At 37.8% G+C, this 12,177-nt stretch overlaps 1 protein-coding gene and 1 long non-coding RNA gene across 2 annotated transcripts; one reads left to right on the top strand and one right to left on the bottom strand.

Annotated features, from left to right (window-relative positions):
* The first annotated feature begins 605 nt into the window (after positions 1-605).
* On the top strand, positions 606-4,867 carry LOC147790395 (uncharacterized). The gene is made up of 5 exons (XR_015422897.1): positions 606-1,853; positions 1,932-3,549; positions 3,754-3,909; positions 3,986-4,058; positions 4,754-4,867. It is a non-coding gene; the product is annotated as an uncharacterized LOC147790395 (long non-coding RNA).
* A 1,424-nt stretch (positions 4,868-6,291) lies between these two features.
* LOC111805278 (AT-hook motif nuclear-localized protein 10) lies at positions 6,292-10,538 on the bottom strand. The gene is made up of 6 exons (XM_087128283.1): positions 10,383-10,538; positions 9,353-9,905; positions 8,716-8,768; positions 7,953-8,084; positions 7,656-7,817; positions 6,292-6,881 (listed from the first exon to the last, which is right to left on the bottom strand). Exons 2-6 carry the CDS (start codon positions 9,840-9,842, stop codon positions 6,630-6,632), a joined length of 1,089 nt encoding a protein of 362 aa, XP_086984409.1. The 5' UTR covers positions 9,843-9,905; positions 10,383-10,538; the 3' UTR covers positions 6,292-6,629.
* Between the last annotated feature and the right edge of the window lie 1,639 nt (positions 10,539-12,177).

The following is a 12,177-nucleotide window of genomic DNA, read 5'->3' as shown; positions in this document are numbered from 1 at the left end:
ATTCAAGTAGAGCCTTTAGGTTATGAGGTTCTGGTCTCTACACCTTCAGGAATCATTGATGACTCGTGAAAAGGTGAAATGAGATAAATTAGAAGTATCTGGTCAACCATTAGATGTGTTGTTAATGGTGCTAGATATCTATGATTATGACATTATTTCGGGCATGGATTGACTATCTGTTCATCATGCTAGTATCGATTGTTATAAGAAGAAGATAGTTTTCATCTCCCGATGGGAAAGAGCTTCTGGTTTCAGGTTACGAAGCCGGGAAGTGTTCCCTAGACAATAATTCCTCTAAAGGCTAGGAAGTTGATTAGTCATGATGCTGTGGCATTCCTGGCTAGTGTGGCAAAAGTGAGACGAGTTGATACAGATGTATTAGCTGTACCTGTGATGAATGAGTTCCTGGATGTCTTCCCTGATGAGTTACCTGGTTTGCTACCAGAGTGGGAAGTCAACTTTGACATTGAACTTGAACCCGGGGATGACACCTATCTATAAAGCTCCTTATAGGATGGCTCCCGCGGAATTGAAAGAGTTGAAGTTGCAATTACAGGAATTGTTGAACCAGGGATTCATACGACCTAGTGTGTCACCATGGGGAGCTCTAGTGTTGTTTATGAAGAAGAAGGACGGTACACTCCGTCTCTGTATTGATTATAGGGAGCTGAATACGGTGACCATTAAAAAATAAGTATCCCTTGCCGCGAATTGATGACTTATTTGACCAGCTTCAAGGGGCAGCGGTATTTTCGAAGCTTGATCTTCGTTTTGGTTATCACCAGATAAGAGTCAAAGAAGAGGACATACCGAAGACGGCTTTTCGTACTCGGTATGGGCATTATGAGTTTGTCGTGATGTCCTTTGGCTTGATTAATGCCACCGCAGTGTTTATGGAGCTGATAAATCGTGTATTCCAGGATTTTCTGGATTCTTTTGTCATCGTGTTCATTGATGATATCTTAGTTTATTCCAAGACAAATGATGAACATGTAGAATATGTGAGGAAAGTTTTGTTAGTTCTACGTGAACAAAGACAATATGCCAAATTCTCGAAATGTCAATTTTGGTTTCAGAAGGTAGTATTCCTTGGTCATGTGGTATCCAAGGATGGTAAAGCTGTCAATCCAGCAAAGGTGGAGACAGTTATAGGTTGGGCGCAACCAACTACAGTTATTGAGGTGAGAAGTTTCCTGGGTTTAGCCGGATATTACAGGCCCTTTACTAAAGACTTCGCAAAGGTTACAACGCCTTTGACTCAGTTAACCCGAAAGGGAAAGAAATTTAATTGAAGCCGAGCTTGTGAAAATAGCTTTTAGGAACTCAAGGAAAGACTAGCGTCAACCCTGATGCCCAATGTACCCGACAGTATCGCGAATCTAGTAATTTTTAGTGATGCCTCTACGTACTTGTGTAGAACAAGAAAGCTATCGCTTATACCTCTCGACAGTTGAGGGATGATGAACGCATATCCAACTCATGATTTAGAATTAGCTGTTGTGATGTTTGCCCTAAAAATATGGAGACATCATCTGTATAGTGAATACAAGCATATACAGATTATAAGAGTCTCAAATATCTATTGACACAGAAAGAGCTTAACATGGGGTAGCATAGATGGTTGGGATAGTGAAAAATTATGATTTGGAGATCCTACATCACCCTGGTAAAGCTAATGTGGTAGTTGATGCCTTGAGTCGTAAGACAGCTCACTCATCTACAATGTTGATGAGCCAACCCAACAATTCAGATGGAGTTTGAACGAGCTCAGATAGCTGTGTTAGTTGGGGAAGCGACAGCTCAGCTAGCTCTTATGACTATCTGTCTGACGTTGCAGCAACAAATTATTCAAGGTCAGCAGAGGGACCCTTATTTTTCAAAAGTTGTGAAGCAACTTGAGACTGAACAAATCACGGATTTCTTGATAACAGGTGATGGATGTTTGAAATGGCGAAATTGAACATGTGTGCCAAGCGATGTAGAGATCAAGAGAAAGATTCTATGTGAGGCACATGAGTCTCTCGATACTGTACATTCCGGTGTCACTAAGATAAATCAGGATCTAAAGACATGCTTTTGGTAGCCTGGGATGAAGAAAGACGTTGCTGAATGTGTGAGTAGGTGTTTACCTTGTCAACAAGTTAAGGCACCTAGACAGAAACCTCTTAGATTAATTAAGACTCTTCACTTTATATGAGGGAAGTCTACGTATTCAGTTGACAAAAGGTACACAATTGAAGTTTAGTACAACGTTCCATCCTCAAACAGATGGACATACTGAGAGATTAAATCAAATTCTTGAGGACATGTGTACATGATTTTGCTGGCGGTTGTGGCACCTACCTATATCTGGTTGAATTTGCCCATAACAATAGTTCTCAGGCAACCATTCCGATGATTCTTTTTTAGACATGTTATGGATGGAAGTGTCGAACTCCGATTTATTTGAATGAGGTAGGTAGAAAATAGTAGTTGGGTCCAAACTTGTTACGAATGGCCCATGAGGCGATACAGAAGATTAGGAAAAGAATTCTGATCGTTCAAAGTCGTCAGAAGAGTTATGCTGATGTTAGAAGGAAGGACCTAGAGTTTGACGTGGGGGACCACGTGTTCCTGAAGATCGCACCTATTCTTGAAATCTAGAGTTTAATATGGTAAGAGGGGAGAACTTAGCCAACGTTTTATTGGACCTTTTGTGATTCTCGAAAGAGTTGGGCCAGTAGCCTACATACTAGCATTAGAAGCTGTACATAATGCTTTTTATGTTTCGATGTTAAGTAAATATACTGAAGATCCTATGTATGTTCTTCGTTATAAAGATTTACCGTGGAAGAGAATCTAAGCTATGGAGAACAGACTATTAAGATTTTGACACGGGAGATGAAATTTTTGTGTAGTAGAGACATTACCTCCGTTAAAGTTTTATGAAAGAAGCAATAATTTTGGAAAGCTACTTGGGAACAAGAAGAGTTAAAACTCGAATATTGACATTTGTTCCTAGAGTTAGGAACTTTCGAGGACGAAAGTTTTTAAAAGGAGGGTAGAATTGTAATAACCCGAAAATAATAAATAAATAAATTAAATAAAAATAAAAATAAATTAATTAATTAAAAAAAAAAAAAAAAAAAAAAAAAAAAAAAAAAAAAAAAAAGAAAGAAAAGAAAAGAAAAGAAAAAGACAGCAGCAGCTTGAAGCTGCTGCCATGGAGAACGGAAGAATGGACAGGTGGATTGAAGGGAAAAGAAAGAAAAGAGAGGAAGATGGAGGTGTGGGATGAAGAAGGGTGGTTTTATTTTGTGTTAGTGTTATGGATGGTGGTGGTGGTTGGCGTTGGCAAGGCCGACGAGGAAGCACCAAATATTATCGAAGAAACAGAGGAAGAGGGAAACAGAAAACAGAGAATGTTATAATCCGTGTTTTCCGGCAAAACCTTAAGGTTCTTTGGCGTTTGTTGTGACAACGTGCAAACCTGAGGATGGGGAGACGATTGTGAAGGCTTTTCAGCCATTGAAGCTCTGAACTAAGCTGATTTAAGCGGTTGTCGCAAAGGTAACGAAAAACCCATATCACCGAACCTTTAAATCGCGATATCTTGGTTCATATTGTATAATGAGTTATGAAATAGGGCTTGTTAGAATCGTAATAAGGAGATCTATAAATTTGTAGAAGGAATCAGGATGAAATTCGAATCGTAGAAGGAGGATATGGCTTCGGATATAGTCGGTATTAACAGAAAAGATGGGAAAATTTCAGAAAACGCAAGGAAGAAGAAGGAGCGCGTGCACTACACGCAGGCGCGTGAGGGGCCGCGACTGGGTGTGCGACTGGGCGTGCTCCTGGCGCGTGGGACAGACACACCGAGGATGTGAGGGCGCGTGAGGGCGCGTGAAGCATCATTTTGGGTTCCCGGTTTGTCCCGTTCGATTTGTTTTGACCTGTTCTACCTAGATTGACCTATACTTACCTTGAAAATTGTGAAATATAGGTCTAATTGGAAGGAATTGTGTTGAAATACCCTATTAAATGTACAATCAAGAGAGAAAGGGATTCGAAACCAGGTAAGTAGCGTATCGACCTTTGAACTAGTTCTTAACTTGTTTTACAACATGTGAGTATGTTGTTTACCTGATTAAGAGCTTAATATGTTATGATGAGCTTTGGTGATATTGAGTGTTTATTGTATATTGTGACTGCTTGCCTGTGATGTAAGCATGATATAAATGATTGTCAGAATGTTCTATGTGTTGAACATGATACATGTATGAAAAACATGCAGTAACTGTGAGTATGTTATGCATGTTAATAGAAAGGTTATGACTCTAAGATATGCTTATTGGTTGTTGAGCTATGGCTTATTTATATGAGTATGATAGTCTACTAATTCCCGCGGAGTTCCTGGCCAACGCGCTGTGTGCTAAGTCAGGGAGCATGAGTACTCCTGACCGTTGGTATATGAGATAAACAGGCCGCCAGAGCAATTAGTAGCCGGGCCGTATTTGACCGAGAGCGAGTCTTACATACGAGTCCGAAAATTCTAGATAAGCATATCGAGAGAGAGTCAGTAACCTAGCTGGAGGTAGCTGAGATACCTCATTAACGAACAGATGACCCTAGTAAGAGAAACTAGGAGTCAATGACGAATAAAATTTAAAAACACCTGGAAAGATTAGTTATGAATTCATGAAAGATAAAGTTGGCTACTTACTGGGTAATTTAATTACTCATCAAAATTATTTTTAACTTTTCTTTCCAGATTTAGTTGATGCAGGCCAACCGAGGACGAGGGCGAGACCAGCGGGCTAGGAACTATTTGGGAATCCATGTCTGTGTCTGTTTTGTGTACTTATGCTTTTCTGTCAAGAATCTACTTCGGTTGTTTTAAGTTTAAATAGCACTCGTTTTAAATGTTTTACTTGATGTTTTTGGAAACATTTTTTTTTGAAATTTATCATTGGTTGTCGGAGTTTATTATCGAGGTCAGTAGTAACTCCTGTGAATCGCGTTGACGATGAGCGGGTGTTACACCTATAGACAAAAAGAGTTTTTTTTTTTCAGTAAAAAAAAATATTAAGATACGTTTTTTAATATGTCGATTACAGATCGCAAGCGATGATGTTACTGCTTCGAGTAAAGGTAAAATTGTCGATGATGGTGAACATTTGAAGAGAAGCCTGTGGTGACCTAGGGCTTTGCAATCAGTCCTCCCGATTAGAATTAATCTAAACACACGTTTCAACTAAACAGTGTGAGTAAGATAATAATTTTCTTCTCTTGTCTCTCGAGTTTATTGTAAGAGTCACGTTTTCAAAAAGTGGTATCAAGCTGGAATAAAAAATGGCAACAAGTTTCATGTTGCAACTCCAATTTCCTAAGTTTAGTAGGAAGAATTACAATGAAGTATTCAAAAGAAAATGATTTGTGAAAATTTTCCGGCGATGCAGTGAAGTTGAGAATCGAAAACGGACTCATATATCAATAACTTGTTGAATTGAGAGAAAACTCTAATAAATACAAGAATGCTTTATTATTTGTTTATCAAGTTGTTATAAACGAATCTTTAAAAGAATTTTTTTAACGGCTATTATTCATTGATTCGATCGACTCTAAAGTAAAGGAGCGAAGCAGCTTGACTAATAATTTAAGAGAAATATCAAAGATGATAAAAGGATAACTAAGTCTATAGCTCACAACGTACCCTTATTAGTTTAGTATAGTTACCAAGCAATTTGTTTGTGCAGCTTCCCAGACTTAAGAGGTGGGATATGGCAAGACTACAGGATATTTGATTTGAATTTGATTCCATCCCGATGAAAGAAACCTGAAGAATAAAAATAAAACTTATCTAATAAGCATATTGTTGCAATGGAAGAACAAATAAGTCTTATCTATATGTTCTAAAAATAGCTTAATGAAAGATTATATCAACATGACGTTACTCTTCCGAAAAACTTTTTCATCGTACGTAAATTTCATTCAAAGGCGACTCTGGTGGAAGATGCAACGGTTGAGGTAAAAGAAACTATCATACTAGAAAGGATGTAAGCAAGTAAAGTCTTCATCATCTCGAGAAAGAGAAGGTGAAAGAGAAAGAGATTTTGGCAGGAACAAAAGGAGTGGTCATGGTAATTTTTCTCACCTTCAATGCATCAACGCTAAAAAAAGAATTAATAATTCTGTCACGATGAATAAGGAAGTATCTTGACAATATCATCGAAGCCGAAAATTAGGGTGTGTACGAGTTTGAATTGGATTAAAGACATAATCACTACTTGGTAATTGGAGTTAAGTGAGAGTACATAAAGCAGGAAAGCAATTGATTGAAGTTAATATTGTCGTTACAAAAACTAACAGCCTAACTATAAACCCAGCCCTTCTTCTAAACCACATGACTCACTCAATGTAACAATCAGCCAAGCCCTTTGACGAACAAAACATTACAAATTGAACCTCTCCTTTACTTGATCTTGCTAGTATCACTCACGACAAGACAACATTTTTTTACCAAAAATTAGTTTGCTCTTGACAGATCAAAAGACATTAGAAATACAACTTCAGACAGACACCCGTCATGGAAATTAGATTATCGACTCGACCCATCAGATCGAAACAAGATTCAATTGCTAGGATACTTACTTCCATGGCATGCCGGACATTGTCTGTGGATGGATGCTGTTGTTGCAGGCTCCTGAGCTGTTGTTGAGGGGGCTGCCAGGTCCGCCACCGGAAGACTCGCTCAGCGTCCCGTGCGATGGACTACTGGCTCCTCCGGTCAAGTGACCAAAGGCGACTTGGTTTAGCATTGGCGAGGCTGTTGTGGGTTCAGTTTGGCGGGATGGCTTTGGTTCCTTATTGCTGTCGGCTATGAAACTTCCCACTACCACCTGTATATTTGATCACAAAAGGGAGAAACAGTATCAAGTGAAAAGTTGTAAAATTGGACATAGCAATCAGAAACTGGCAAAATTTTCTGTGGAGTATAGCAATCGGATCAGATAGTTGACCGCTTTTCTAATTGGTTATTGTAGAAGTCATCAAGTTAAACAGTTTTTTTCCAATTCGAAGTTCTTCCGAAATTGTGAGAACCCACATCAGTTGAGGAGGAGAACGAAACACTCTTTATAAGGGTGTGGAAACTTCTCCCTAACAGAGGCATTTTAAAAACCTTCAAGGAAAGTCCAAACAGGACAATATCTACTAGCGGTGGGCTTGGGCCGTTACAAATGGTATCAGAACCAGACACCGAGCAATGTGTCAGTGAGAAGATTGAGCCCCAAAGGGGGTGGACATGAGACGATGTGACAGCAAGGATGGTGGGCCCCGAAGAGGGGTAGATTTGGTGGGGGTCCCACATCGATTGGACAAAGGAATAAGTGCCAGCAAGGACGCTGGCCCCAAAGGGAGCCACATCGGTGGGGGAGGAGAACGAAACACCCTTTATAAGGATGTGAAAACCCCTCCCTAGCAGATGCGTTTTAAAAATCTTAAGGGAAAGCCCAGAAGAGAAAGCCCAAAGCGGACAATATCTTTAAAACTCTTAAGGGAAATCCCAAAAGAGAAAGCCCAAAGAGGACAATATCGACTAGTGGTGGGCTTTGAGCCATTACATAAATCCAACGAGATTCTGTCTATGGTATATGGGCAAAAAGCTAATTCACCTGAACAGGAGATGAAGCTGTAAGAAGACCCGCAACTCCGCCACCTAAAACTCGGCCATCTGGACCGGACAAAGACACACTCAAACCACCAGCTCTGCTCCTCTGACCACCATTGTCGGAGAGGAGAAATGAACCTGAAAGTGACAAAATTTCAAACCGCCCCTGCATGGAGACAAATACAGAGCATCATAAAGTTGTACTATAAGTAAAACAATTATCCTTAAACCAATGCAAATAATACCAAACACACACAGTTTATCTCTATTAGAACTATATACGAGGCAAAAAATCAGAAACCTCATAAGTGACAGTTCCACCAGATGTAGCAGGTTGACGTAAAGTCACATTTGATATTGCTCCATTTGCTGAAAGGATACAAATAGCCCTGGGGCCATTCTGAGAAAAGGACATTATTTTTGACGATATATCCTGTAAAACCATGTGCAAATCAAATTATTGTTGCTTGGTCAGCAAAGGGGCTGTAAAAATGAAATGAAAGCACAGTGGAAGTCCGGAATGCATATGAAAATCTACATTCCTCTCTCTCTCTCTCTCTACTTCTTGTTATTATTACTACTATTGTTTTGTTAGGGGGAGTGGGTGATTTCATAAATGCACATGTCTCGCCGAAGGTTGCAGCAAGATCTTAAGGTCATCTACCACATGTACAGATCTTATAAAGAGTGTTAATATATCCATTCCAAAAGAAAAAAGATAATCTTGGTAAGAAACAGAACTCTCGGAAAAACCCATTAGATAATGAACTATTGGTTCTAAGCCATCTCTAGCGATGAATCAACAATCCAAAGTGTTTTTCTTGCATATTCTTGATAAATCAACGTTTATATAAAGGTAGGAGGATCTATTTGGGAAGTAAGCAGTCCCTTCGAGGATAATCTTTATAAAAAAAAAGGACCCCTAAATGCCACCCACGCATCCAAAATACATTCAAGGTAACAATAATCTACAGTTATTATTTGACAATTGAATATGCAAGAACATGTATTGTTTAATCATTCAAGATGCTAATAACATTGGTGAAAGAATTTAAAATTAGAACCTCTCCAGCTTTCACATCGATAACATGTGGAGTGAATCCAAAACCAGCCGGTCCTGCAATTGATTCCTCTATAAGAAACTCAGTTTTCAACAAAGCTACAAGATAAAATAATTATAACACAATGGTTTAGAATATAAACAATAGCATTTCTTGGACACTAATAGTCAACCAAACAAAGTGAGATTCCCTTTCTTTTTCTCCTGTTCCTGTGTTGTTCTTACAGTTAACACTACGATTCCTATCTTGCACAGAAAAAGAACACAAAAAAAGGCAAGGGAAAGAACTGTAGTAGACAAGTAAACAATCTCTATGCCACCAGAAAAGGTATGTTTGATTAGCTAATGATTCAACATAGGATGCAGTTCTTAACAATATCTAGTTTTCCATGGCAAATTGATCAAAATCAAGAAGGGAAGGGAAGGGAAATAACAACTAAGATTCATAGTTTCAAATGTAAGACAAAAGAGTGCAAATATTTAATCCAATCTAGCTAGTCAACTCGAAACTGCTAGTCAATCAATGATATTAAAGCTAAAAGCATAAGAAATTAGGCAGTCAAGTCAAGCACAAAATCCAGAGACCCAACTGGATCTCACCAAGGAAGAGGAGTATTGGACAAGGCGCTTATAATAGTTACCCAAAGCTTCCAATTGTCGCTTTTTCTTAGAACCAGATGGCCTGCCTTTACTTTTTTTCAATGAATTTGGTGAGCCCAATCCTCCTTCAGAAGCTCCACTTCTTGATGGCTGCCCAGAACCCAAAGCTAATGCCATGGAGCCATCTGGTCCATACTTCCTTGGCCTTCCCCTCTTCCTCTTTATTTGCTCACTGCCCACCGAGTTTATATTCAAATCATGAGGCAGTATCGACCCTCCACCAGCCGATCCCTCCTTACCGGCATTACCAGAAACTCCGGCCATGGAGGATTGGTAGGACGGTAAAGTTGAAGGTGTCGGAGTCGGAGTCGGAGTCGGAGTCACAGTCACAGGTTTGTAGACGGCTGTGCCATCGGCACTGAAGGATAATCGCATATTTTGGGCCGCCGGCTGCGACTGTAACGAACTATTTTGAACGGCGACATTGAAGGAGTCTCTACTGGTCATCACACCAGCTTCAGATCCCGACATTTTTCTTCTCTCTTTTCTCCTACAGCTTGAATCAAAACTGTATCTAAAGCCTGGAAATCAAAACTGCAAATACGCGAAGAAAATCTACGTGATTTTGAATCTTGATCTCGATCATCAGCCATAATGTCTAGTCCGATCAAATTCAAAAGCGCAATAGGAAACAAGATCTAACACACTAATGCAGAGATTTCGAAATGTATTTAGTACGTAAACAACTTAATCAAACAAAGATCGAACAAAAACAAAACCTAGAAGATGATTAACTAAGGTTTACAAGAATTAAAAGAAACCCTAATCCCAAAACTCCAACCGTTCGTCAAATTTCGAAACAAAAAATCCAACGAAATCCCAAGAACATTTTAGCTAATGAACAGAACAGATCACGCAAACATGAGAAAATTAAATCCTAATAATAGAAAGTAAAAAAAAAAAAAAAAAAAATGAAAATTGAAGAAAAAAAATGAATTTTATTAATTTTATTAATGAAAAAAATTGAAGAAAAATTGAGAAAAAAAAAGGGGGAAATTACCAAAAACTTACCAGAAAAATAGGGAAAATAGCGGAGAGTGATAATGAGAAGAGAGAAAAATTAGGGGTTTGGAAGGGAAAACGAAGGGTTAGTTCAAAAAGGGATTTTTGGAAAAAATAATAAATATATTTTTTAATTATGGAATGATTTGTGGTTTTAATTATTAAAATATTTATTTTAATAATTAGGGATTACTTTTCTTTTACGGCTGATAATATAAAATAAAATAAAATAAAAAGAAAAAGAAAAAGAAAAAGAAAAAAAAAAAAAGGAGCAGGTAAAAAGTGCAATACAGGCGTCGTGTATTTCAAAGTGTAGTTGGGAAGGTGGGACCCATTAATGACTTTTTTATTTTTTTATTTTTTTATTTTTTTATTTTTTTATTTTTTTATTTTTAATTTAGTCTCGAAATTATTATTTTTCATGAAATTAGTAGAAAATAAAAAATACATCTGAATTTTACGTTTAATTTTTTTAAAAATGCTTCTAATTTTTAATCACAAATTATATTAAACTCACTTTAAATTATTAATTCTTTAAATATAATTAAAAATTTTGATTGGATTTCAACTTGATTTTTTATATATAATAAAATCACATTTCAACTTTTTAAAATAAATTATTTTTTAAAATCTATAAATCACATGGTATAAAACTATATATATATCTAAAATTTTAGTTTAAATTATTGTCGAGGTACTTTCACATCATACTTCTCTTTCGCCCATTTTTCGATTTTCTCCATACGAGCAATGTGTATACTCGTTTGGCTTGGACTATGTATACCATTTTAGGGTGATAGTGAGAACGTTTTTGCCTCATACAAATGTGACGGTTCGTTGTTTCTAATACCTATCAATTCCTCTAAGCCCACTGCTAGCAGATATTGTCTGCTTTAGCTCGTTACGTATCGTCGTTAACTTCACTATTTTAAAATGCAGCTTGGGAGAGGTTTTTACACTCTTATAAGGAATGTTTTGTTATCTTCTCTAACCAATGTGGGATCTCACGTTCACAACATCACCTATGTGGTGTGAAAGACCAACTGATTTGGAATTTAATAATCTCTTATGTGTTCGATGCCATGTCAATAGGCATCTCGAAATTTGTCCTATTTTCTCGATCCTCTTGGAAAATATACGTCAAATTATTATAATATTGAAAAGGCTTGTTCCGCACCCCTTTAGCATTGATTGATTTTCTTCTCAACCTTGATATATTTGAATTTCTTGTTCGAGTCGAAATCGCTGCAAAATGGTCCCAACATCTTTTACGATGGTTGTATATGTTTTCTTGTGGCTTTTCACCCAATAATCTATCTGGGTGTCGCTTTGATATCGCAACCTAGTATTTTCTCATTCATTGATCGCTCCAGTTGTTGCAAATAACCGAGCTGGAACATCTCGTTATCTAATTACTATACACCCCTAAACTTAAGTCGCTACACACTCGACGAGTTTTACGTCCTCAACATTCATCTATATGTGTTTTATGATTTGTTTAACATTATCAACATTCAACGAAGAAGAAAGTATACAAAATACGACATGGCAATCCAACAAGAGATCGACAAGGGTTAAACTAGAAGGCTCCAAAAACCAGCAAATCAAGAGGTTAGGGTTTCAGAAGAATGAAAGAGAAGAGAGAACGAACCCAAAACTCGGGAGTAAGGTGGAGAAGTGAAAGCGTCGTGCATGAGAGAGAGAAAACCATGACCTAGAGGTAAAAGTTGAGGAAAAGTGGAGAAGAGAGAGCATGTATCTCGAGTGAACGATCGAAAATTGAAACAACGTGTATGAGAGCGAA

This window comes from Cucurbita pepo, chromosome 11 (genome assembly GCF_057944985.1).
Source record: "Cucurbita pepo subsp. pepo isolate OVF chromosome 11, ASM5794498v1, whole genome shotgun sequence".
NCBI lineage: Eukaryota > Viridiplantae > Streptophyta > Magnoliopsida > Cucurbitales > Cucurbitaceae > Cucurbita > Cucurbita pepo.
The sequence above is the reverse complement of the archived record's forward strand: the minus strand, read 5'-3'. Positions and strand labels throughout refer to the sequence as shown.

What these genes read in the sequence shown, in the direction of transcription:
- LOC111805278 (XM_087128283.1), bottom strand. Translation starts at nt 9,842, where the DNA reads ATGTCGGGATCTGAAGCTGGTGTGATGACCAGTAGAGACTCCTTCAAT. An exon ending in TCGATGTGAAAGCTGGAGAG is followed by an intron (nt 8,085 to 8,715) that starts GTTCTAATTTTA and finishes ATGGTTTTACAG; the next exon opens with GATATATCGTCAAAAATAAT. An exon ending in GTGGAACTGTCACTTATGAG is followed by an intron (nt 7,818 to 7,952) that starts GTTTCTGATTTT and finishes GTCTCCATGCAG; the next exon opens with GGGCGGTTTGAAATTTTGTC.